The sequence below is a fragment of the Equus przewalskii genome, chromosome 32 (assembly GCF_037783145.1).
Source record: "Equus przewalskii isolate Varuska chromosome 32, EquPr2, whole genome shotgun sequence".
Taxonomy (NCBI): domain Eukaryota; kingdom Metazoa; phylum Chordata; class Mammalia; order Perissodactyla; family Equidae; genus Equus; species Equus przewalskii.
Window position 1 is genome coordinate 4110565 of NC_091862.1, and position 27404 is coordinate 4137968.

General features: G+C 47.2%; 1 protein-coding gene across 6 annotated transcripts in view; it reads left to right on the plus strand.

The window, feature by feature from the left end:
* PDE10A (phosphodiesterase 10A) overlaps window positions 1-27404 on the plus strand; it is a 538749-nt gene that overhangs the window by 291339 nt on the left and 220006 nt on the right. Inside the window, exon 1 of one of the 6 annotated variants that reach the window (XM_070603238.1) lies at window positions 3086-4063. The exons of 3 other annotated variants lie outside the window; for them this stretch is intronic. In XM_070603238.1, coding sequence (XP_070459339.1) covers window positions 3169-4063 — 895 coding nt within the window. In that variant the 5' untranslated portion in view covers window positions 3086-3168. Of the gene's footprint in view, window positions 1-3085; window positions 4064-4921; window positions 5007-27404 lie in introns of those variants that run through there. 2 more of the 6 variants (XM_070603237.1, XM_070603241.1) reach the window with 2 other exon arrangements.

The following is a 27404-nucleotide window of genomic DNA, read 5'->3' on the forward strand; positions in this document are numbered from 1 at the left end:
AATAATATATGGAGGAACGTTTGGAGAATTTAAATATACTTATGGTTGCACAGGTCCACCAACATAAGGTTTCATGACCAATATAAACTTCTTTCTTGATCACTTTCCTTGGTAAAGAGCAGAGACAAATGCTTTATAAACTTTTAAAATGTTGAACTGCCGGTAATGATCATGGTAATTTTGGCAATTTTCCTGGTGTTAACTTCCCTGTTAATATACTTTTAGTTTTTACTCCTTGTGGTGTAGGCTGGCATTTCCTCAACTGAGAATCAGGAACGTCGTTTATTTCAGGAAGAGCATTGTAGGGGGTGTGAATTTCCGCCAGGGTTCTTCCTATGCTCCTGGAGTTACAACTGATAATTTCAGTTGTGCTTAAATTCTGCTGTTTCCTGATAACATTTTGACATATAACTAAATTGCAAAGTTTATGGGGACTATCAGAATGCAGAGTTCTCTTGATTATGGGCCACTGAGTTTATTCATAAAAGGTTTGAAGTAACTAATATTTAGTGACAATCTTCTCCCTTTTCTGATACATCACCAGACAAGCTCAAAGAGAAGGAAAAGCATCCACAAGAAACACATTCTACAGGTGTTGCAACACCTGAACACAGGGTGAGTGAGAGCCTTTGTGTCTGTGTTTTTGTAATTTAAATCTTTGACTAAACAGTGTTTCACAAAGAAAGGAAAAGTGGCTGAGTGCCTATTAGACTTATATTAACGGAAGTGGACTCCAATATTGAGTAGGGAGAACACTTAACAAATGTAATCGATAGTCAGTAAACATCTCCTCAACCTGTTCCTTTTCCGTTGTCATGCTTTGTCATTTTTAATTTGTCCAGGAACTGTGTGCCTTCTAGCAAGCATTTGGAGAAAAGAAGGATGAAAGACAGAAAGAAGTTTGATTCCAGAAAAGGGTTAGTGAAAATTCTAAAGTTTGCGCCCTGATTTAACAGAGACTCAGAGAACAAATATTTGATGTTTTCCGCTCGGCGCCTGGCGCCCCGCACCCGTACAGAGGGGGCTTATATTCAAGTTAAATGTAAATTTTTTTGTAACTGGAAAGAACTTTTATGATCCCCAAAAGGCAACTAAGAAAACTTAAACGACGGGGAGAAACATTTCGCATGTAAAGGAATGAACAGGAAACACTCGGAGTAGAAATACATCCTCCCCAAACCTGTGGGCAGCCCTGGAGACCCTCCCCGCGGGGCCCAAACCGCAGCCTGCGCAAAAACGCGCGACTCCCAGAGAAGTAACAAGCGCGGGTGTGCGCAGCCAGACGCGTCAGCCGGGAGCCTGCAGCAGAAGCCTGGCCAGCATTGCTCAATTATTCTAGTTTTTTTCTTCCCCGAAAAAAAGAAAAAGAAAGAAAAAAGAAAAAGTAAAGGCAAAATGCCCTTTCAGTAAGGTAAGAGTCACCGGAATCTTTTCCTTGTTCCGCAAATTTGGAAATTCCAATCTAATGAGTGCCAGGGCTGGCGCCCGCTAAGCGCAACGTTCGGAGTCCGCCCGGCAATCGCGGAAACGCCCGGGGGCTTTGCTGGGAGAGTAGAGCCGCCCCGCGTCCTGGGCGCCCCATCTGCCCAGTTTGGTGCAAATACAAATATGCCCTTTTCCGCTGCGGGATGTTCTGATGGGAGTGGGGAAAAGCACAAACTTGGGAAGACTCTGGAGCACACTTCAAAATAAAAACACCTGAGAACTGGACGGAGAGAAGAACACGTGGGAGGCGAGAAATGGCCCCGGGGCCGGGGGGACGCCGGGGGCCCCGTGCCCTGCGTCGGCCGAGCGGGTGCAGCGCCGCGCACGCCCCGCGCTCAGGTGACCGCCTTGCCCTTCGCGAAAGCTGCGCTGCGGAGCGCGTGCTCCACTCTTGGGAAGGTGACCTAGTCCAGGGAGTCTGGACAGCCCGTCCCGCCGGGTGGCAGCAGGCCCGCCGCCCTCGACTCGGACCCAGTTTGCGGTGGCGGCTCCGCTGCGCGCGCGCCGGCGGGGAGACGGACACCTGCGCGTCTGTGCGCTCCGGCGCTCCAACTTTTCCAAACTTCTGGCGCCTCCTTGTTCTGAGCGCCCATTGGGCGGCACATTTCCCTGCAGTAGCAGCTATCGGGATTCGGAACTGGGGAAGTGGGCGGGGGGGTGTTGTCCCGAGCAAGCTGCAGGAGACGAGGCGGCCCTCAGAGCTTTGGGGCGATGATCTCACACATTTTCTTTTATGAGCCATGGTTTGCCCTTTCCATTCTCTGACCTCACCGGAGCAAACGGGGCTGTGCACACCAAGTTTGTTTTAAAGTGAGTATAGCAAAGGGAGTCCTGTGGATGAACCAGCCTCTAAACCTTAGTTTATTGTAATCACTATGCGTTAATTTAAACTCCAACCAAACGTCCGAGTTGGAAGCCTCCTTCCGGGAGCTCTGAGCACAGCTCGCTTGGAGCTGCTGGCCCGCCAGGAGGGTTCCTCGGCTCGGGCAAGGGACAGGCCGACGTGGCTCGCCCAGCAGCTCACAGCTGGAGCAGCTGCAGGCCTGCAGGTTTAGAATCCGGAGCACCAGACCCAGATGTGACGACGCCCCGGAGAGACTCAGGCGCTCCCCTGCCCTTCCGCTCCGGCCCGGGGCGCACGCTGTCAGCTGAGGGCCGCCAGGGTGCGGGGACCTGGCGCCGCCGGGCCGAGTCGCGGCGGGGCGCGCTACGTGGGCGCGGACGGCGGCGGCGTGGGGAGCGCCCGCTCCGCCAGTGGGCGTCTTCTGCAGCCGCTGCCACCGCCTCTACGGGCAGCGGCACTGCGGCGCTTTTCTCCGCCGCTTTCGAGCCATCGGCGAGGCTCCGCCACCGGAGCGCGCACAAACCACGCCACGCTTGCAGGCAGCGTCTCCGCCGCCCCTCGCCCGGCCGGGAGCACGCCGATTGTGCACTCCAGCCAGCAGCCGGGCGCCGCCGCCGGGGACTCGCCCCGGGCCCGAGGTCCTCCCGCACCCAAAGAGGAACACGATGTGAAGACTGGGCCGGGAAGGGCGCGGAAGCCGGGAAGAAGGACCAGACCGACGCTCGGGCCGACTGGCCGGGGAGGGCAGGTCCTGTGGGGGCGGAGCCCGCCGAGTCCGGGCCCGCGGCGCGCCCCTCCCGCCGGCGGCCTGCCCCCACCGCGGCCCGAGGAGGAGGGCCATGGCCAGCCCCGAAGAGCCGCTCGCACCCCGCCCCCAGGCCCCCCTGCCGGCGGCCGGAGACGAGCCGGGTTCCAGCCCCGGCAAACTCCGCCCGGAGCCCAGGCGCAGCGCCACCGGCGGGGGGAGCGCAGCGAGCCCGGGCCCGGCCCCCGAGCGGCCTGGCCGCGGCCGGACCGAGCGCGCCGCGCCCCCGCGCCCGCCCCCCTCCACCGCAGGCCGCGCCAGTCCCGCTGGGGGCCCCGGCGCCCTGCCTGCGCGCGGCGGCGGCGGCTGGGTCGCGGCCCGCGCTCCCTTCGCGCTCGCCTTCTCCTCCCCCGTCCCCTCCTCCTCTCCATCTTCCTTTTACTTCTGGCCGCCGCCCCCCCCGCCCCCTCCTTCTCTGCTCCCCTCCTCTTCTGCCTTTCACCTCCCCGTGCGTCTCCCAGGAAGGGAGGGCGCAGCGGCAGCTCGAGGAGGCGGCGGCGATGCTGGCGGAGGAGGAGGAGGAGGACAAGAGGCAGCTCCCTTGAGCGTCCCCCCCAGCAGTAGTCACCGCGGCGGCGGTGGCAGCGGCGGCGGGCGGCGGCGGCTCTTCCTCTCCCCTGCGCTCCAGGGTTTGCTGCTCCCAGCCCGCGCCGGGCCCCGGCCGCCGCCGCCGCCCCGGCTCGCGCTCGCCCCGGCCGCCTGCCGCGGGGGCTGCCCCGGCTTCCCGGGCCCCGGCGGGGGCTGCCCTGGCCCCAGCCCCGGCCCCGGCCCCAGCCCAGGCGGCGGCGGCCGAACTCCGAGGCGGCCCCGAGGCGCCGGCTTCGCCCTCGCCGCCGCGTCCTCGCTGCTCTTCGGCTCCGACATGGAAGATGGACCTTCTAATAATTCGAGCTGCTTCCGAAGGTTGACCGAGTGTTTCCTGAGCCCCAGTAAGTGGCCTGGCTCCACATTCCCGCGTTTGGGCGGGGAGGGGGGGAGGGAGTGGAGGTCTGGGAAGGGAACCTCCTGCGATGGGCGGCGGGCAGGATGCGTGCGCCCCGGGCGTTTAGCGCCCAGCGGGCTTCTCCGGAGGCGCGGGAGGCTGGAGACACCTTGGTGGCGCGCGGGAGCGTCCGTCAGCGCCGGGACACCGGGGTTTCCCAGGCTCCGCGTGCGTGCGGGGGAAGGGTGACCCGTAGCCGGGCGTTTAGAACAGGACCTGCTGCCCACCTCGGGTCCCGCGGTGGTGTTTCTGGCCACACTTGCCGGGCACGTCTTTATACTCTCAGTCCTGTGATCATTTACGCCAGGCTCCTCTCTCTTTAGCCTGGGAACACTTGGCTCGAGTACACGCGCTTCCTTTCGCTTGGGGGGTCCGCCCGCTGAGTCCCCTGGCTGGGCGAGGGCAGCTCCGGGCCCCCGAGCCACGCGCTCCCAAAGGTGAAGGCACTCGCGGTTCCCCGGGGTTCTGTGTCGGGGCCCAGGCCGATCTCCCCCCGCGACCCCCGCCTGACCCTGTTCCAGAGTATGGACTAGCCGGGTGGAAATGGGTGCACCTCCGCTAAGAGTCCTCTTTTTCCAAATCCTGGGGGTTGGCTGGTGCTCGGGTTGGTAAAAGGAAGGACAACGGGACGTTAAGGTGGAGGAGACTAGGCGCTGCCGGTCTCCCCCAGGCCGACCACGGCCACTCCGCCTCCCCAGCCCCGGGTGCGGGGCTGAGAGCGCGCTGGAGCAGGGGTGGCAGAAGGCGTGTCACGGGGGAGGGGGATAAGACTGAGTAGAATAGTCAAGGCAGAGGTTCGCTGGAAGGCAGGAGGCGGGAGATGTTAAAGGAAGAGGCGCCCGGTGCGCAGAGGAGGGGGTCGCCGTTGTCTTGGATGGAGGGCGAGCGAGGTGAGGACGGGAGACCGGGGGCGGGTGGGAGCGCCGCGGGGGCCCGGAGGTCGCGCCCACTGGACACTGGGCGACTCTGGCGCCGGCCAGGTCGGGCGCGGCTGCTCGCGGCCCTGAGCGCGGGGCTCCGGCGCCACCGTCCACCGCGTGCGCACCGAGCCTTTGTCTGCTGCTCGCTGGGAACCGCGTTTCCGCGGCGCCTCTCCCGGCCGACTCTTCCAGGGCTGCTGTTTCGGCTTCCTGCTCCCACCTGCCGCTCACTCCTCAGTCCCGGCCGGCCCGCGCCTCCCGGCCACCGGGGGTCCTGCCCCTCCTCGTGGCCGGAACTTGTCCGGGCTCACTGCCCGCCGAGGCGCCTTTGGGGCGCAGCCCCCGGGCGTGCGAGCATGTGCGGCCCGGGGCCTGCTGACCCCGCGATCCCGCCTCCAGGACGCGAGTCGGTCCCCCGTGGCCGAGTGGCCCAGCGGCCTCTCCTACACTCTCTTGCGGGCTCCGGCCAGCAGCGGTCTCTGCTGGTCCTTGCCCCTTGACCTGATCTGCGGGTGTGGGCCCTGGAATCCCAGCTGCCCCTCCATCCAGTACTCTTCCCTAGTCTGATGGGCACAGCAGTTTCCAGGTGTCTGCCTCCCCCCGGCCCCCAACCTGAGGATGCTGGTTGATTCCTAGATGCCGCAGTGGAGGAGGGATGTGGTCAGGACGTGAGGGGCTCGTTTGCAGCCCTTAGGCATATTAGGCAGGGGCATTTTTATTTACCGAAGTGGACCTGGGTTGGCCATGGATTGAAGGTGAGAGGAGAGCGTGGAGTTCTCAGCCAGTTCTGACATGTGTCGGGTAAGCCTCAGGCCTGGCCTAGGACCCGGTTCCTGTCTGTTCTCTTCCTCCTGCCTTGTGAAGTCCTCCCTTAAAAAATAAACTTCTACTTTTCACCATTGGTAGCGAGTAGGGGGGTGGGGTGGGGTGGGGTGGGGTGGGGGGCCGGGGGTCAAAGGCTGCCACACGGTGCCTCTGACAAACACAGTTTTGGGAAGAGAGTGGTGCTAAGGTGACTTAGGAGTTTAGGCGTTGGGATGGAACACGTTTTCCTAAAACGATGAGGTTTCTGTTTGTATGTTGTTGTAACTACAGTTTGTTTGGGGTGGGGGCACATCGTGCTGGAAGTTATGGAGTGGAGTAAAGATGAGCAGCTCAGGTGGGGTGAAGTTGTCCTAGAAGGATCCCTGGCAGACTTTTCCTTAGACAGAGAACCTGGAGAGGAAGAGGACCAGCAGAAGGGACCCCACCTACTCTGCAGAAACTTCTGTCAGGAGAAGCACAGCCTCAGGAAAAGCCAGGCCAGCCATAAGACACTCAAGAATTGTGGGGGATTGTTTTTTTTTTTTTACCCCTGATCAAGTCGGAGGGAGCGGCTTGGGGTTTGAACAGGAACAAGTGGCTACAAAAGTCTTCTTTGGGACAGTGCTAAGGTAGCAAGTACTTAGGTGCTTTTAAGCAGAATCTGTTACTGGACCTGCCTCACTGAAAAGATGGGAAGAGGCTGGATGGATGCTCCAAGGACAACAGCCAGTTTCTGCTCTAACACTCTAGTCCCCACCTTTGGGGTCCTTGTTTCTGTCTGTTGCTGCATGACAAGCTACACTTGTGTGAATTGCTGAAGTACCTGAAGCTTGGCAGACTTTTCTAATATTTGTCGGTAAAAATGAGCCTTTTTGCAAAAAAAAAAAAAAAAAATTCTGGATTCTGTAAGAATGTAAGAATGCCCAGATGCATACAGATGTGTCTTAATTGTCGCATGTTGGTTCCCTTTTTACCCTTTCAGTTTGGTGGATCTCTGCATTTGACAAGCAAGTTGTCACGTGAAGGTTGCTGGTTCCAATTATTGCTTGTACAAATGCCGGGTTTTGTTTTTATCGTCATCACAAAGAAAATCACGTGTGGAAGGTATAAGATCCTGGTTCTATTCTTGTGTATTTTAGCTCTGCGTTTTGGTTTACACCGATGCACTGATTCACTTAGTTGTGCACGAGCTTATTGAAAGCTGCTGCCACCTGCCAGGTGCTGCCCTGGCCAGGCTGTGGTCCGGGAGTTCACCAATCGGTAGGAGAGAGATCCTTCTAGAAGTAGGTTCAGCACTGACAGCGCTGGAAGGGGTCAGTGGTCACTCTCCATCCCTATCAGACCTTTCCTGGTTTGACGTCATCCGCCATCTGCCTTTAATTGCAGACCTCTGAACTGGTCCTCAGGGACCAGACTTCAGCACTTCATTGCTCTAAAGTTGCTGATTAGCATAGAAAACACTACCTACTCAGGGAGAGCCCCAGTCCATCCAGAATGAATTTTTTGAGGTCCACCTTGCAGTGGGGTGTGTGTGTGTGTGTGAGTGAGCACATGAGTGTGTATGAAGGAAAGCAAAGAAGCGATGCTGTGATAGGCCAGTATGGGTTGCATTCATTCTTCTGGAAGGAACAACTTACCTTGTCTGCACTTGGTGCTGTGATGGGAAGTGCAGGAGATACACCTGTGGACAATAGACTTTTGGGGCTGAGCAGAGAGTAAAGCCTTAAGGACACTGGAAAGTCAGGAAGTCGCTTCCACCTCTCGCTGTCACAGATGCTCCCACATCTCTCTACAGATGTTTCTGTGTTTCACCAGTCGGCCCCTCTGAAGGACGCAAAGAGCTACAGAAAAAGGAGACCACTGTAGGTCATGGAGGGAAGAGAGGAAGCAAGGAAAGTGAGCTGGGAGAGATTTGTGAATGCAGGCTGCTAATATTTCCTCGGACTGCAATTTATTGTTTAGTTCTCAAATATCTAAAACAGAAAATGAATATGTTTCCAGGAATTGTGGATTTTGAATATGCTCCACATGGCTCACTAGCCACTCCTGCTCGCTTTCTTGAGATGTAAGATACTGTGTGGCCAACCCTTGAACAAACTGAGATAAATGGGATCCCTTTTAAGAGCAAATGTGTTTAATGCATACCAGCTACGCTAGACTTCACATTTAACTTATTTTTACGGTCCTGGTGGGACTGAGATTGTAGAGGGACAAAAACACAGCAACAGAAATGGGTGTAAATCAATTAACAGCCAACTCACAAGTAATTACTGAGTACCTGTTCAGTGCAAATTCAGGGAGATGAAAATAATAACTTTCCTCAAAGGACTTGAACTATGCATATGGGTACCTACACCACGGGCAAGGCTGTGACTTCTTCCTGCGGGCCAGGAGGATGCAGGTCCTGAGTAGGACCAGGTGTCAATGGCGATGTCTCTGTCTCTTTTGGCTGGAGTGATCCAAATCCACAGGGCAAAGCTGTTTAAACTGGGTGGAACTAATTAGGTTCATTAATTCTAATTTCACAAAATTCCTCTTTTAATTTCAGAAAACCTGCGTGAACAAAGATGGTCCCTAAAAATTTAAATGAGAATCAGTGGAAACAGTAGAAGAAGGTGTCTTCTGTCATCTCAACCTGACATATTAACTTTAGTTAATTTTTGCACATCAAAGTTTTTCTACCTCAATGGGGAAAAAAATTCAGCGCCATATAGTTAAGCCAATATTGGGATTTTGTTCAGTATAAAGCAGGTTAAACATGGTGTGGTGAACATTTTACCAATTATGACACCGTTAATTTCTGTTTGTTTAAAAACAGCTCATGCAGCCTGAGAAGGAAGGGAAAAATAATTTTCATGAAAAAGAAATATTTCTCCCTTAAAAGGAAAATTCTTAGTTGTAATTCAAAACATTTTAATTTCCTTTTAAAATGTAAATCAAACTCTCCAGCTGATCTATTCTCTAAATCTGTCTGGGAAAACTCCACAGGGATCCCAGAGCTCCAGGTCTTACAAAGGAAACAGAAGATGCCCATCACTCCTGTTTTATTTGTAGCACTTACCACTTTCTGGAATTCTCCTGCTCATTTATTGCTCTGCTTGTTTACTGCCGGTCTGCCCTCTCCAGAAGGCAAGCTCAGGAGAGCCAGAGGGCAGGGGCTTGTCTTGTTTTTTTGGTTCTTTTCCTGAGACTATAACAGTGGTTGACACACATACGGAAAGTCCTTACATATTTGTGTTAGAAATTCAAAGATGAAAAGAAACAAAAAAACCCCCGACAACATGGTGCCTGTCTTCAAGAAACTTCGAAATTGAAGGCCAGTCATGACAGCTTCCTGGGCTGGAGTCTTCTGTCCTAGGGAGCCAGGATTCAACCCCGTATGATTCAGAGTTGGTCCTCTTGGGAGCCCACGGCTAACAGGCAGAGCTTACACACATGCTCACTGTCCGGCAGAGGCAGCACAAGATGCTCTGGGGACAGAGAACGGGGTACCCTCTGGTTGGAGGGCCCTGGAAAGGTTTCACAGAGGAGCTGGTCCAAGCCTCTAGGGTGGAGGGGTTCTTCCAGCCTGAGCTTGGAGGAGAAGAAGCCTGGGGAAAACCCTGCCATTAGCCTGGGGTGAGGTGTGGGGAGAGAGGGTGGTGAGACTGGAGAGAGGGTTCTTGTGGGCTAATGGAAGGATATTACAGTTACCCTTTCCAGTGAACTCCTTTGAAGGACTATACACAGAGAGGTGAAGGAGAACGGGAGGAAGACCACCTTCCGTGGTGGAACTGGGCTTCCGTGTGACTGGAGGCAGAGGGCTGACATCTGTGGCAGAGTAATCCTCCAGACGAGAAGAGGTGGGACTTGAACCCAGCCACGCTCAGGACAAGTCGAGGGAGACCAGGAGCGCTAGGTTGCAGGTAATCTGAACAGGACTGGCTCACTGGATAGGATAGGGGCAGATGGCTCCTTAGTTTCTGGATCGGAAAGTCCGGGGTGTGTGTGTGTGTGTGTGGGGGGGGGTAGTTCCTTGTTCAGAGAAAAGAAATATTAGAAGGGAAGTATCAGAATGGAGCACCTACTCTGTGTCAGACCTTGTCACTTGTACCGGGGATTTCTGCTTGTGTGATGCCTACACTCTAGTGGTATAGACACTAACCCTCAAACATACGAACAAAAAATAGCAAATATCACAAGAGCTATGGGGTGAATTAAGATTGAGAGTTGACTGTGTAGCTCCTGTGTGTAGTTTGGGTGGTCTGTGAAGGTCTCTCCGAGTAGGGGCAGTGCCACTGGTGTCTAAATGACCAAGCAGGGCCAGCCATGGGGATGTTAGGAAGAGAGCTCCCCAGGCAGAGGGAGGGTCAAAGACTAGAGGAACAGAATTCGGGCCGTGCTGCTGGAGCCACCAGAACAGTGGTCTGGAAGGAAGCAGAAGAGGTGAACAGGCCAGGTCAGGGCTTTGTAAGGCAGGGGGAAACACTGCATCTTACTCCGCGTGCAAGGGGAAGCTACTGGAAGGGTTTAAGCAGATGGGTGACGCGTGATTTATGATCTCAGATGCTCATTCTGGCTGCAGTTTGTTGAGTGCATCTAGGGGGCTGTAGTGGAAATGGAATACATGGAGGCCTAGTGTAGTCAAGACGGTAGGTGATGGTGACCTGGATTAGGGTGACGGTCATGGAAATGTGGCTTCAGGAGGCATTTGGAGGCAGAGTGTAGAAGACGTGGAGGTAGATTGGAAATGGGGAGTAAAAAGACAGAGGAATCAAGAGGGATTTTACCCGGAGCAGTTGGGTAAATGGGAACTGTACTGTCTGTGATGGGGACGTGATGGGGATGCCTGGAGGAGGGACGTTTTGGGGGTGGGCAAGAAATCAGGTGTTCTGCTTGGCACTGTTAAGTCTGAGATGCCTGCTGCACAACTTAGAGGAGATGTTAAGAAGACAGTTGGATAAATAAAGTCTGGAAATCATAGCGTTGATGAATCGAGACGGGAGAATCAAGGAATCCTGGGATTGTCTGCTCCCTGTTGGGTATCTGTGGATGCTTCACGTGACTGTTGAGGACTTTGAGGGGAATACAGATGGAATCGGTTAATAAACACTTGCTGGGTGCAGTGTAGTGGTTCCACAAAAGTCTGATGAATGAAAAGACGGCTTTCTGGAAATCTGCAGGGGGAACTGGACTAGAGATCTAGCTTTGTGACTCTTCAGATCATAGTCGAAGCCGAGTCCTGTGTGGAAACCTGAAATGAATAGTACGAGTGGCAAGAGGGCAGAAGACAGATCTGGCAGGAGAAGAAAGAAGAACCATGGGATCCGCTGAGAAGGAGTGATCTGAGGGAGAGGAGGTGAAATGGAACAGAATGTGTCATGGAGTTCCAGAGAGGAAGCCCGAGATGGAAGAAGCCAGATGCCCCGGAGATCAAGTGAGTTACCGCAGCCAGGATGCCATTAGTGACTCTGTCTGGGGATTCGGAGTGGAGTGGCAGAGATGGAAACACATTTTTAATGGGGCAAGGAGTCAGTGGAGACAAATACGTCTGGCTGTTTTGGTCCCTAGAGAAGGTGAGAGAGAGTCCCATAGCTATAGGGAGATAAAAGCTGTCTCTTTCCCTATGGAGGACTGACTTGAGAATGTTTATTTGTTGAGGAAAAGGAGTGTGAGGAAATAGGAAAAAGAGAACGGGACAAAACCTTCAAGAAGGTGGGAGGAGTGGAATGTAGTGGACGTGGGAGGCTGTGGATGGTGAGGGAAACGTTTCCCCAGAAATAACCGTGGGAAGAATGGGTGTGGACGCTGATGAGTATTTAGGTGGAGAGAAGGGGACGGGTGAGAAATTCACAGTGTTTTCACCAGATCCTATCTAGCCATTTCCCCTGATTGGACAGCCCTAGGGTCACCTGAGAGTGGGCGGAACCGGAGCGCAAGCCCTGAGGAATGATGACATGGAGAGCAGGAAATGAGCTCCCCGGGGCCACAGAGGAGAGGAGAGCGTGGATGTGGGAGGTCCTGCCAAGAAGGGAAAGGATGGATTAGTAACCACAGTTAGATGAGTGTGAGTGAGAACGTTTTAGAAGGAAAGGTACGTGGTTGAAGCAATAGTTTGGGAAGATGAATCCATTGTTGGTGTCTGGAGGGAATTGGAGGGCAGAGCTGGCAAAGAATAAATGCACCTACTCTGCATTTACAAAATACATTGAACCAGAGAGCAGGGACCTTAAAAGTCCTCGACACACATCTTGATGAAAATTGCCCAGCAGGATGAAATTTGAGTGGTGTTTGGGGGGAAGAAGAGTATTTGGAATCGGTTGCTGAATGAGGGGAAGTGTACCCATAGAAGAGACGCCCAGGACGGAAGGTAGAAACCCCAATGAAGAATTCAGGAAACAGTAAGTAGAATGATCTGGTGGTGGGGAGGGCTTCACGCAGAAGAGAAGTGGAAGAGAAGGCTGGTGTGGCGGATCAAGGAAAGATGGTCAAGTGTTGTGTATGGAGGTCATTTGAATTTGATATTGGGAATGGGTGGGAAGTGCAAAAACGCACAGCGTTAATTAGATCATGTAACATGCAAATCTTTACTGAGTGTTTTCTCTGCACCAGTTGCTGTCTTAATCGTTGGTCATGAATATGTCCACACAGAGCTGTTCCTTACCTTCAAGGAGGTGCTGTCTAATGAGGGAAACAGACAAGACAAAAGGCACTTAGGATACATTTTAACCATGACAGTTGGTAGAGCCGTGCAGAGTTGGGACAGAACACTCTGTAATGGCACCCGTTGCCCATAGGGCGAAGTCTGAGATCCTCAGCGCCCTCCTGTAGACTCGTCTGCAGTGACCTCCTCTGCCTCTTGCCCCTTCCGCTTCCTTCGATGTATTTTAGGGACCAATTGCTTATAGCTCATGAACTTCTGCCCTGGGTCGCAATGTCCCCTCTGACTGGCGAGCCTTGCCTCCCACTTGCTAGCGGCGTGTCCCCTGGAATCTCTCCTTGCTCCCTGGGCTTGCTCACGGTCCCCCGTGTACCTCCATGATCCTGGCGCTTGTACTTGTCCGCGGTTGTGTGTGTCTTCCGTTAGCCCGTGTGTTCCTTGAGGGCCGAAAGCATGTTTTAGTCATTTCCTTAACCTCACTGCCTAGCACGTTGCCAAGCACAATAAGTCTAATGAGTGAGTAAGCAAAGCTGTTTAAGTGGGAGAATACGGTCAAAAGGGTCCTTTAAAAATACTAATTTTTTTAAAAGGAAGGAACCAAGGAAATAATGTGGTGGTTAAATTTTGTTAGCGTAGCTTGAAACTTCATTTGATTCATTTTTTTTTTTTCATGTAATCCAAATACACTATATGTCATCAATGAACAGGGCTGCTGAGTTACCGAGAACACAATATGTTCAGGTGCCTGAGTCGCTCAGATCATGAACCCAGTGTGGGGCAAGGATCAGGAGTTGATGGAAAAGAACAAGATAAATGTTTAGAGTGTATTGGATGCTTCCATTCTATTTCCTAAGACAGTGATAAAAAGCTTTTTACTTTGATGAAAACGTTTTCTAGACTAGCAAAGAGAAAGCGTTGCTTATTGCGTTGAAACAATGCCATGTGTTTGGATATGATGAATTATTTGTAAAAATATGAGCATATTTGGACTTTTTAAAGCTGGTAAGTACTGTGTAAGAAGCAGTTTTGCATGAAGAGCAGGTCACTCTGCTGGAAAAAAGCGTCATGCGTATGTGGAACTCAAGTTGTACTTATTTGTACAGGATGTAATTATGTGTTTCTGTATTATAGTTTTAGTTGCTTCCAAAATAAACATCTAAAATGATTTCCAAAAGGGCTTGATTACTGTGGCTTCCTAGATTTGATAATTGTGTTTTACATCATTGCTATCAAGATTACGTACATTTTCAAATTTTTTTCTTTTGTCCCAGGACCAGAAGTTTACATTTAAAAAACATTCTTGTCTCAGCCGTCATCATGCCTTTTTAGGATAATACTTTTCGTGTCTCGTGATTAAATAGACTATCTAATTATTTCAAGGCAGATTAAAGACCTAGTTATAAAACCTCAACAATTAAAACAATGTGATACTGGCATGTGAATAGATGGATAAATCAATGCCACAGAGTAGGAGAGTCTGAAAACAGACCCAGAGCTATAAAGGAATTTAGTATATTTTAAAACTGTCATCTTGTATAGCAGGAGTAAAGACAGGCTGTTGGATACATCATTTGGGGCAACTAGGGAGCCATCTAGGAAAAAAAAAAACTAGATCATATCTTTTACTGTACCTCCAGGATAAATTCCAGATGGATCATATCTTTAAACATATAAAAAAAGAAACCATAGAAAGAAAAAAAAAATGAGGAAATTCCTTTCTAGCCTTGGAGTGGAGAGAGAATTCAAATGTGACTCAGAATCCAAAAGGAAACAAAAAAAGATGGATAAATTCATCTGCATTAAAAGAAAACCTTTTTATGGCCCTAAGTACCATAAGCAAAGACCTAATATCTTCTGGTAAAGCTCCTGGGAAGTGACTTCCCCCACCCTGCCTTTCTGCTCCGTCTATGGTGCTTTTTAAGCTCCAGCAGCACCAAACAGCTGCTAGTTCTTGAACATCTGCCCTAGGAAAAAACATTTACAGCTCATATCCCAGCCTAGGGCTAACCTTCCTAACATATGAAAGCTCCTAGAAATGGTTAAGCAAAAGAACCACCCAATAAAAAATAGTCAAAGGAGATGAACAGACAGTGCCTAGAAAGGGAGAAGTAAATGGCTCTTTAGAAAATGAAAAGAGGCTCGAGTTCATTCATGATAAACTAAATGCAATTTAAAATAACACCGTGGTCCCATTTTCACCTGTCAGATTTGCAAAAATTTATTAAACTTCTTTTTTGTTTGTTGTTTTTGGGGTTTTTTTTGGTAAGGAAGATTGGCCCTGAGCTAACATCTGTTGTCAATCTTCCTCTTTTTGCTTGAGGCAGATTGTTGCTAGGCTAACATCTGTGCCAGTCTTCCTCTATTTTGTATGTGGGATGCTGCCACAGCATGGCTTGATGAGTGATGCATACATCTGTGCCCAGGACCTGAACTGGTAAACCCCGGGCCACCGAAGCAGAGCACGTGAACTTAACCACTATGCAACCAGTCTGGCCCCCAACATTATTAAACTTTTTAACACACTATTGGCAATTCTGTGAGGAACCAGGTACTCTTGTACATTCCTGGCTGCAGTATCAATTGGTCCAGCCCCTGAAGAGGGCAATTCGGCAGTGTCGATCAATACTAAAATGCTTGGACCCTTTAAACTAATAATTCTTACTTCTGGGAATTTATCATTCAGATATACTCACACCTGGGCAAAAAAGGCTTAGCAAGCAATTAATACATTGCAGCATTGTTGGAAAGAGAGCATTGGAAAGCCCCCAAAGTTCTCTCCCTAGTGGCCTGGCTGAGTAAAATTTTCAGCAGTGAAACTAACGTACTAAACATCTTCCAGATCCATTGCTGTGTGCAACAAGCAAAGTGTAAAGCAATATACACACGTGCACACACACTCTTGTGGTAGAAAGGGCAAAGAAAGTGTATACTTGTATTTGTTTGTAATTGCGTGAAGAAACGGAGCAGGACTCAAAAGAAGGCGTTGACAATGCTTTCTTGGCTAAGGGGAGTGAGAACTGGGGAAATGGCAGAGCAAGAGTTAGAGACTTTCCGTGTATACCTTTTTATGATTTTTGATTTTTTTTTTTTTTTGAGGAAGATTAACCCTGAGCTAACAGCTGCCATGAATCCTCCTCTTTTTTGCCGAGGAAGGCTGGTCCCGAGCTAACATCTGTGCCCATCTTCCTCTGGTTTATATGTGGGACGCCTGCCACAGCATGGCTTGCTAAGCAGTGCATAGGTCCACACCCGGGATCTGAACTGGCGAACCCCGGGCAGCCAAAGCAGAACATGTGAACTTAACCACTGTGCCACCGGGCCGACTCCTATATTTTTTGATTTTTTTAATGGCATAACTTATTACCTATTCAAAAATGAAATTTAAAAATAAGTCAGAATTTACCGATATGCCATTTAATTAATTGTCAGTGGCCCTACTTTGTGGTTGAGGTAATCCTATTGTTGTGTTTTTATTGTTTTCTATTGAGATCATAGTTTATTTTTCAGCCCCTTTAAGCTTGTTCACTTGATTTCTGGCTTCCTCTTGCCTCCCACTTACTTCTCCTACACAAGATCCCAAAATGTCAAAGCATGAATATTAAAAAAAAAAAAATCGCATGCATCAACACCCCTCGTCCTTATCGACTCCTTTCTACGTCATGCACAGATTTGAAAATGGAAAAAAAAACCCACTTCTATTTTCATGCAATTTCTGACTCTGATACAGTGTCTGGTTTTGCATTTAAGATATGCACTATTGTTTAAACTGTTGGACGGCTGCCCAGCCAGCTTCATCTGGTAGAAATCACTACATTTTGGCAAGAAACGGAGTATCTACCCTGTGAAAAACGTGGGCTTTACATTCTGGCACATTCAAGGGAATGACACCGTGGCCTCGAGTGGTCTTGCCTCTTAACAGTACCACTAAATTGGGGCCACGACAGTGGGTTATAATTCTAATGTTTCAGCGACTTGATTTTTTATTTAGGGCAGGGACAATGTGAACTCATCCATTCATTCATTCCTCAGCAGACATTTGCAGAGCTGATGTCGAAGCTGTTCTGGCCAGAGGAGATGAAGGATGGGCTGGCGCTTAGAGACCCTCATCCAGCTGAGCAAGGACAGAGCTGTTCCTTTTGCTGTGCCTGTCGTAGAACTGAATTCTTTAGGTCCTCATATTTGATCTTTTCCCTGATTTTATTTTGGGTTTAAAGTCAGTACTCACTGTTTCTCTAAGTGGGTTTCTTTCCTTCTCCCTTAGTCGGGATATCAACCCTGCTTATTTTCCTGTGTTCTGGTTATAATGTTGACATTTTTCTTTGTCTTATCACTTAATATTATTTCCGTCTAGTCCACCCATTGGTTTTATTTTAGCTGCTACTTCCTTCCTAGTTACTGGATTTTGTGAAAACCCTTCTGTAACCTTAAACGTCCGCCTTCTACTGCCCTAAAAATCTTCCTCCCGTCCCGCCTTGGTGCTTCTGAGGTCTTTAGGCTGTTAATCCCTGTTACACACCCTGGGCCTTGGGGATGAAGAAATTGTCAGTTTGCACAGCTGCTTCTTTCTTGAAAGCCCTGTTTTCTCATAGCGGCCCGAGTTTCAAGGATGGTCATTGCTCTTTTTTCCTGGCGTGGGGTGTGGGGCTGGGGTCGGGGAGCGGAATCATAGTCTTTGCACTCCGTTGAGCACTGCAGATGCCTTCAGAGGCTTTTCAGATCACTGGGAATGTCTTTATGTTATAGGTTATTCTTTATTAATATTTGTGCTCTAGTTGAATTTCATTTCTCCTAAGATCCTACCGTAGCTGGAGAGTTTTGGCACCTTCTGCGTTTTGTGACCATTCTGTTCTTTTTGTCAAATGGGCCATCATTAGGAGATCTGTCATTGTTTTCTAAGGGATGTTTGAATTCTTTTTGTTTTGTGTTGGTACATTTTTTAATACATCCTGGCTACATTTTTGAGGTTCAAAATTATTATGACTTCTTGGATCTGGGTTACAGTGTGGTGGGAAGTACCCCGTATTGCTAATGCAGTGGGGTATTCAGTAGCACATTTGAGGATGACCTAAACTTTTGACAAATGCTGTTATTAGATAGCGATCTGCCCCAGAGAGGGAGTGTGTGGGTGGAACGAGAGACCAACAGTTTACGCTTGTCCCTTTTTTCTTTCTTTGTTGATAAACTGCTGGCCTTTGTCAGTATTTTCTAGTGCTTTGGGACTGGCAACTTCTCAGTAAGAAAAAGCAGATAGTCTAAAGTGTTGAGAAATGTGTGTGTGTCTATTTGTTAAGCAGACATCAACGAGGCAGTGTCACATGGAGCTTGGTGAGTTAGACAAGCCTGCATTGAGGGCTTGCTTTGCCAGGTCGTGAAGATGAAGATGAAGATTGTCCTGAAGATGCAATGAGACAGTATGTGTGAAGTGTTGACAGTGCCTTGAACACAATCCATGCCAGAGCCTGTTTGTGTCATCCACTGCTTGGACTCTGAGTGAACCCCATGAGATGGTCTTTGCTGAAGAGGTAGCGTGGCACCCCCTGTAAGGGCTGTCTAGGTGGCAGGGAGATGGTTGGGTGGCAAAGGGAAATGAAGAAAGAGGCTGCTTTCACATCCATTTGGCTGGGAAAGGTGTTTCTTTGTAGTTACAGGAAGTACCGCTTCTGGAAACACTGATATCAGGAAATGGCTGGCGACTTAGAGCAATTCCACTTTGTTGGCAAGAAATTAAAGGAAAATGTGTTGAAAATAAAAAGGAAGAATTTTTGGGAAGAGAAGGAACTAAAATAAAACGTGATTGTCATTAGAATTCTTCCAGTCAGGGGAATCTATTTTTTGATCGGCTGTAACAGGCATTTTCCCCATTTATGGAGCCTCTGCACCTCCAATAGATTTGACCTCTGTTCTCTCATGTCTCTGAATTGTTCACATGCACTTGGCCTGACTAAAGAGGAATGTTTCTATTGGGCCTCCCTGCTGCTCCAGTTGAGTGGGAGAGCTCAGCAGCTCACAGCCCTGGAAGCAGAACGAGCCTCAGGTGAGGTGTGTGCCTTGCCAAGGATGCATGTCACATCTCTGGCCAGTATCCAGCGGACACCCTAGCTCAGATCTGGTTTGTATGTATAACTTTATCCTTTGCAACTGGTTATGTATTTACTTTAGAATTTTGTGGATTGTTGGTCTATATTCTTAATTAACTACCTGAGTGGTGTTAGACCTATATAAGTATTACATTTTCCTTTTGTAATTTAATTCACTCTAACTTGAAGAAAGGTGAGAATGTGTCCATGTGTGATTATCTCCTTAAGGATGAATTTCGAGGCTGGATTTTAAACCCCTTTCAAAAACACTCTACATCTAGTTTGCATTTATCCAAAACAAAAATACCCATGGGTTATATTATTTTAAGACTTTACAAATAGTTTGAGGAATTACGCTTTTATTTGTTATGTTCTTTTGGAATTCCTTAATACTCTGTAGTGGACATGTTCGTTTAAAAAAATTACTGAATTGGCTTCTGCTTTTCAGTAGGCAATAGTTCATAAATATTAAAAGAAATTCCAGACAGGCATTCAGCCGTGTAGCTGTGGCACATGCTCCTTGTCCTTCCCTCTGCCCTTTGCACAGAGCACCTGCATGATGCCAGAATTGATGGCCTGTTCGTCTGCCTTTCCTTGACATTGAGGCTTGAGGTTTGCTATCTTTATATCTTGGATGACTAGCAGAGTATTCATGAGCAATCACCCACTAAGTATGTGTTGAATGAAGGATTCCCAAGAAGCAATATGGTACACTGGAGACATGTATCTTGGAGTAAAATTTGGGCTCAGATCTCCACTCTGCTTAATTTCTGAGAACTCCAATTTCCTTATGCGTAAAATGGGTGCTCCAGAAGGTAGTTACCCTTCCATACTTTTCTTCCAAAGAAGAAATAGCAGATCTGTGTTAAGGCATCAGACTTGGGAATTTTCTTGAATTGTAAAATTTTACGTTGGTAATATTTTCGTCTTGATTTTATATTAAGGATGAGAGGCTCAGCTTAGTGTGTTAGTACAAGAAGAAAAGAAAATGCAGAGCAGTTTTCAGAACTCCTTAAAATGTTGCTTCTGATTCTTAAAAGAAACTGTGACCTCATGAAAAGGTCTATAAAGGATGTCCTTGTGGGCCTTGGTGGGGCGCCAGGCCACAGGGAGGCCTCCCGCCTCTGGCTCCCCAGGCTGCAGCGGGACGTCCAGGTCTGTGCCAGGTTGACCCGCTTTCCCGAGAAGACTCAAGTGTTCTCCTATTTTAGGATTTGACCTGCTGCTTGGCTCGCTGGGTGATTTTTGCCTCCCTTTATTCTTGTTTCCTACCTCGTGTGAGGATGTTGTCCTCAAGTAGAAGAATCTGTGAAACTGTTTGTCGTCGTGGTCAGTAGTTATTTTCGGTGGATGTCAGTGATCGGCTGGAGTCAGTAAACTGTTTACAAGATCTCGGTGGACCACCCTGTGTAGGTTTTGCCAGATTTGAGTGTGGCTGGCATTCCCGTGAAATCCCTCTGAGGTCAAACCTCTCACTCTAGCGGTTCTTTTAATTACTCAGTTTCCCTTGAAGAAAGATTTTGAAGAATTCTCGTTTCTTAGTTTGGTTTTCCTTGAAAGCAGAGCCTCAGATAAGGGCAGGTGGTTTATTTAGGACATGATTCTAGACATGAGAGTGAGGGGGTGACGTGAGGGTCACAGGCAAGGAGGTGAAGCCAATAGGAGCTGAGTTGTGCACATAGTGATATGGGCAGTAAGGGCTTGATGCTGCTGGACCTGCCTCCCAGAGGGCTTCCCTCCCAGAAAGGCAGGGGCAGCAGCATCGGCCCACCTGCTTCCTCCGCCACTGAGGAGGGCTGTCCTTGAGAGCACCAGCTCTGTACTTCTAGACTCTTCTTGTTGTAGGGTTGCATGGGCTCTTGTAAAAGCAGTAAGTCTCAGGGTGTGGACCTAAGTAGGATGTGGACCCTCAGCTGAGTCTTACCTGGCTAGGAACAGGCCACCACTGCTGTGGCAGGAACCAGAAGTGGGCTGGGAGGATGTGACATGCTGCACCAGAGGCCTCTGCTGCTAATAGAGCCCTCAGATTAGACAATATTTATTGTCTTTGTTCCACTTTCAGAGTCTGAGGCATAGGACTTTTTACAAAGTATTAATTTTTTAAGCTCCAAGATTTTTCCTGAAATCAGTAGAAATCCAGACAGTTGTGCCTGTTCCACATACACTGTATGTTTCAAGGTGAAATTATGCTTATCCAGAGATAAGACACTTCATTATCAAAGAAAAGTTAATTTATTTTCTTGTATGCTATTTGGTAAGGCAGGAACAAGGATATGACATATTTTGCAAAGGGTTTTAGCAGAAAATTTGAAAACAGAAAAGGTTTTCTGGTTAACCCTCAGTTAAGGAGAATGTTAAATAAAGCAGGACGTGCTATTCAGAGAGCATTCGAATTATTGAGTTTCCACCATTTTGGTGTTTCTAGTCCTCAGGTTGTAAAAGTGATTCTTCTAGATAAATATTTTAAAACAGCACAGAGAATATAGCTTTACTTATAAATTTGGTATAGATGGGACTCAGTTTAGTTAAAAATATCTTTATTATTGCATTTTTCTGAGTCAGAAGATTATATAAAGTAACTGGTTAAATTATTGATCAATACTATTAATTATTAATCAATATGGACTACATAAGACTAATGATAAAGAGACTATTTAAAAATAAATACTAAAACTAGTGTATTCCATGAAAACATCTATATGAGATGATTGTCTTAGAACAGGGCCGAACTTTTTCTGAAAGGGCCAGATAGCACATATTTTGGACTTTGTGGGACATAAAAAGTCTCTCTTGGAATTACTCAACTCTGCCATCGTTGTGGGGAGGCACAGACAGTGCATAAATGAATGAGCTTGTTTGTTGTGTTCTAGCAAAATTTCATTTAGAAAAACTGGCAGTGGACTCTAGTTTGCTGACCTTTCCTCGTGTTAGAAAAATATATTATTTTTGATAAACACAAATTTCTGCCTTTGGGTCATTAGAAAGCCACTCTATTTCAACAGAAAGAGTATCCTGTCATGGAGATCCTACTCATAGTTTGAGAACATGGACTCTCACCCCGAACCAGTGAGACTTGCTGGCTCTTTGTTCTCGTGGCCCACTTTGTATGGGCCAGGGCACTCTGCTCAATAATGCGTCTTCTTCAGAAAGTCATAAGGGCCACATTTTCATGAAACAGGAATTTTGGGGTTTTCCACCTAGAATTTATATCGATTTTCCTTTTTTTAGTATCCTGTAATGCCCAGTCTCTTTACACAGAGTCAGACAGAAATCAAGAGACGATTGCATAAACATGCAGTCATCTCTGAGAACCATATGATGTATATGGACTTTCTTTTGGCAGAATGCTTTAAATTGTTTTATGTATGGCTGAACTGGCTTGGAGAGGATATTGCTGTATCTTTTTTTGTGACTAACTAAATTCATGAACACAGAGGTCAATGACATACTACTCAGAATGGCCAGTTTGTCAAGAAACCCCTGTGTCACACACGCACTCATATCTTTCTTTTTTTTCTTAAAATACTGAATACAGTCCCAGTGAAGATTCGGGAAACACAGCCTTACTTTTTATTTAGAAATGTTGGAAAATTTTCGCAGTCTTTACAGAATGAATGTATAATGTATTATATGTATGATGCATAGTACCATATTATATACATTATATGTAATAATGTATTATAATTATAATACATTCCAAGGGAGACCCACTCGGGCCTCTGTTCATATGTGTGATGCCCAGGGATATGGTCAGCCAGTGGGGATACTGGAAATGCCTTCACTCAGAGGAGGTGACAGGAAGATTCCAAATCTATGGCATCTGTTGAAATGGGAATTTTTTTTTCGATAGTTTAATTCATTGGTTTTAATCTGATAGAAGAGTGTTTACATATAAATAATCACAAAGTATTTATTACATGTAGCTGAAGAATGAAGTATCTGGTTTGAGGCTCTGGCCATCTATGTTTTTCAATGATTTAGTTATAACAGTGTTGTGGCCCAATGTTTGCTAATTTTTTTTTAACTTTTTATTGAGATTATGATAGTTTACAACCTTGTGAAATTTCAGGTGTACATTATTGTTTGTCAGTCGTGTTGTAGGTGCACCACTTCACCCTTTGTGCCCACTCCCCCTTTGCCCTGGTAACCACTAATCTATTCTCTTTGTCTACATGTTTAACTTCCACATAGGAGTGGAGTCATACAGAGATTGTCTTTCTCTATCTGGCTTATTTCACTTAACATAATACCCTCGAGGTCCATCCATGTTGTTGTGAATGGGACGATTTCATCCTTTTTTATGGCTGAGTAGTATTCCATTGTATATATATACCATATCTTGTTTAACCAACATCGGTTGATGGGCACTTAGGTTGCTTCCACGTCTTGACCATTGTAAATAATGCTGCAATGAACATAGGGGTGCATGGGACTTTTGGAATTGCTGATGTCAAGTTCTTTGGACAGATACCCAGTAGTGGGATGGCTGGGTCATATGGTATTTCTATTTTTAATTTTTTGAGAAATTTCCATACTGTTTTCCATAATGGCTGTACCAGTTTGCATTCCCACCAGCAGTATGTGAGGGTTCCTTTTTCTCCACAACCTCTCCAACATTTGTTACTTTTTGTTTTGGTTATTTTTGCCATGAAATGGGAATTCTTTATCAGCTAACTTCAAACTAGGGTACCCACTTTTGAGAGGGTTCGTGGACCAAGATTGCTTTAAAGAAGTCAATTTCCGTATCCTCAGCATTCACAGAGACTCTTTTAAAAATGAATTTTCCCAAGAACAGCTGCCTGACAATAGGTCCACTTTTCTGCCATCCCTCCCACCATTGTCCTTCTCCTGTTTCCAGAAGAGCAGAGGCTTCCCTCTTTCCCATCCAGAATCTCACTATGGTTCATTGCCCTGACTATAAATGTCAGGTGCTAAACCACAGTGCAATCTTCAAAGGCTCAGCTCTGAGAGAGAATCCAGGGAGAGTAAAGAGAGCTTTTGTGATGAGGGAGACTCTTTATTCCACCAGGTCAGCAAACTCATTGCAAAGCTCTGGGTCTCCATTCATCCTCCATGCATCCTCCATCCATCCATCCATCCATCCATGCATCACTTAGAATTATAATTATAATTCAGAACTGAGAAGTTGTCATGGGGATGCAAGTTAGAATATGTGTTTAAATTATAAAATAACCTTTCCAGACAGAACTTAGGTCTGACTTAGTCATTTGATGGCATTGAAGACTGGCTTTCCAGTAAGGTTGTATGGCGGACACACTGTATCAACTGAATGAACTATTCCTCAGCGCCAGGATTTTAACAAAAGTACATATAAGGCATATTTGCTGTAAAAAATGTGTGAACATACGTCATTTGCATCTATTTAAAGTTGTGATAAATTTTTATATGTCAACTTAAGAATGTGTGATGGGGAGAAATTATTTAAGTATGCTGCAAAAGAATGAATAAATGCAAAGGATGCTCTTGACCTGAATGAATGAGCTGAGTGTGAGTAAATTACCTGGGCGGGGTGGCGTTCCCCCCCCTCCAGGTTCCTGAAAGCTGTGAAGGGTGGGGTGGGGAAGCCAAAAAGGATGAAGATTACAGACGAGGATAATAGCTGAGATTTGGCTTACAGGTCTCATCAGCAAGACCAGAGTGTCTTCAAGGAACTGCTCTTCCTAATTTCAACCAGTTCATCCTGTAGCCGGAATGATTATTCGGGATTGTGCACACCTCACTGTTTTGGGGAGCACTCCTCCTCTGAAATTTTTGTGATGGATTATGTTTATTTATTATAAATTCTGTGTTTATGCGGCTGTCTCCCCGAGTCGAACGTAGTTCAATCCAGTGAATGTTTTTTGATTGCTTCATGTTGATGCACTTGTGAACAAAGCCGGCAGCATCCATAATGCCTGGGAGTTTGTGGTCCAGCAGTCAAGTCTGTTGTAAACCAACACAGCACGTTAGAGCTGTGTGTACTGGGGGGCTTATCTGGTCTGGGCGTTTGGGACCATCGCCCTGAGGAAGAGAGAGAGGAGAAGGGAAGACTGAGTACCCGGTATGGATGTGGGTGCAGAGTGGGTTGTGGGAGGGAAGGGGTTCTGGTGGAGAGGGTGTTCTCGCCCAGGTGCAGGTACCGGAATCTGGTGTCTCGGGGCGGCAGGGTCATGGTGTACTGCTTCCCAGGGTCCGAGCAGCACATCACGTCCCCCACAAAATGAACAGATTAAACACACACACGAGTTTATGAAAGCCCCTCCCTGATGGACTAGAAGGAAACCATATTCATAGGAGGGCACGCCCCTAAAAGGTGAGGTTGACCCGTGGAGGGCAGATCCCATTGGTACTGCTGTGGAGACGTCACCGTGAGCGGATAATCGTACCGATAACAGCACTTTACAGATCTCGGACGATTTCAGGTTTTTAAGTAGTTTTATATTCATGGTCTCATTTGGTTCTTGACAGTCCAAAGAGGATGAATCATAAGCGAATCGAGGCTCAGAAACTGAGACCTTGGCCCCAGCAGTGTAGACGCAGTGAGGGCAGGGACTTTGGGCTTCTATACCCAGATTTCACACGGCGCCCTCAGAAACATCTGCTGAGTGAGGAGGTGCTCCCTCTCCTTGGGGGTTATCACCCTGTAATGACTTCCTTTGCCTCCCTGATCCAGCCTTTCTGGGACAAAAGTGTTTTCCAGATTACTGAAGTGTGACTTTTAAAACACGTGTTTTTAATGATTTAAGGTATTTTACATATACGTCTTCCAAAATTGTGTGATGTCTTTTTTATCCTATTAGATGTATATTGTGAATCTACTATTTTACCTTTTACCTTTGTCAGTATGTATTATTCTTTTATAGTATAGAAGTGTCTTGTAAAGGACTCAAGCTTTATAGTTCTCTTTGCTGCTGTAGTTAATATCCTCGGACAATTATGCATTTTTGTTTATCTTTCTTCCAACTTTTAAAGTTCTTTCCTTTTTCCTCTGTGAATCCATGGGCATGGGTCATCCCTTGCTGGTCCCCACGTACCACTCGCTAAGCCTCATCTATCTTCACCTCCCCAGGATGCTTGTGTACCCATCTTGTCTGGTCAGATGAAGCAGACAACCACATTTGTGTGTAAGTTATTAGCCCTGAAAATGGGACCTGCGGGGCCTGCCTGTGGATGAGCTACCCCCACACTTGGTGATGTCCTTTCTCACTACATGGGGAGTGGCCCTGGAGCAGCGACTTCAGATGAGAGATACTAATTGTGTGTGTGTGCATTCCCAATATTTCCCAGTAGGTTGCTGTGCAAAGTAACAGTCAGTATAAAGTTATTGTTCTTATTGGGTGAATTATATTATTCTGTGCCAAACTTATAAACTATTTTTAATAAGCAAGTTTTACGTATAAATGTATAAACTATTTCTTACATGAGCCATGTTTGATCTAAATCCGTATCTCACAGCAACAACATTGTGTAGTTTATCAAAACTTTAGTTTTACACCTCTGACATCCAGAGAAGAATGTGATGTGGTTTCAGCCCTTTTGAACAGAAAGTTTAGAACAGAGGGAGAGGGGGAGCACCATAGGAGTTATTAATAGTTAAGAGTGATGTCCAAGCTTTCATATGAAAGTGCTCCTGAATTTTTACTTAGTTTTCGTGTTCTTTACATTTTCTTTTGTTTTTCTTTAAAGATTGGCACCTGTGGTAACAACTGTTGCCAATCTTCTTTTTTTCCCCCTGCTTTTTTCTCCCCAAAGCCCCCCAGTACCTAGTTGTATATTTTAGTTGCGGGTCCTTCTAGTTGCGGCATGTGGGATGTTGCCTCAGCATGGTCTGATGAGCAGTGCCATGTCTGTGCCCAGGATTTGAACCCTGGGCCGCTGAAGTGGAGCGTGGGGACTTAACCACTTGGCCACGGGGCCGGCCCCTACATTTTCTTTGAGTTAAAGTAGTTAGCCGTTTTCTCTCTACTTTGGAGTTATATGAATAAGCTTGCTTAAATTTGGCAATTCAATCGCTTGATAAAGTAACATGAAATATTTTCTTTTAAACCTTTACAGACCAGGAATAGTCTAGATGTACTTGTTTAGTGTATGTTTACCAAGTAAGTAATATATATGGTTGGTGATTTGAAAGAGTTGTAAAACCTTAATATTACGTATTTAAATGTACAGAAAGAGAAAGGTGTGCAATTTTTAAAGGATTTTTTATTAAAACTAGTAAGTAAATGCCATCAGAATTTTTATCATTTGAAAGCCTCTTGACAGTTTAAAAACATTTTCAAAATCTAGAAAGTTCACCTTAAGTCTGCATTTCTTGTACTTTAATGGATAAGAGTAACACGCGTGCCATTTAAAGAACGTCAGTTCATTTGACGTTACATAGATTGTTCTTTTTTGTCTCCCTTCATTTTTTGTCTTGATTAGTTGCAGTTGAGAATTATAATAGGTATGGCTTCCTGTAAAATTAAAATTTCTCTCTGAGTTTTCAGTTGTACAAACTGAGGTGGTGAATGCAAAGTCACATAGCCACAAGTCGATAAAATGCAGGTATCAGACTGCCATGCAAAGGACGGAAGACTTGGAATCAAGTGACCCTAGTTTGAGTATTGAACGGTTTGAATATTGGTCCCTCCATCTGCTGTTCCTGGACAGCTGGGCAAATCATTTCACTGCTGAATCTTTTCCCTAATCTGTAAAACGGTGGTCATCTTACTATCCTGCAGCTTCCTAACTCCTTGCCTCGCTCTCTTTTTCTGGTCAGGATAAAGATGCAGTAATGGTTGTGAAAGTGCCGTGTAAGCTGTAAAAATCAGCACAAATGCAATGCCTCCTTAGGGTATTGTTAAAAAA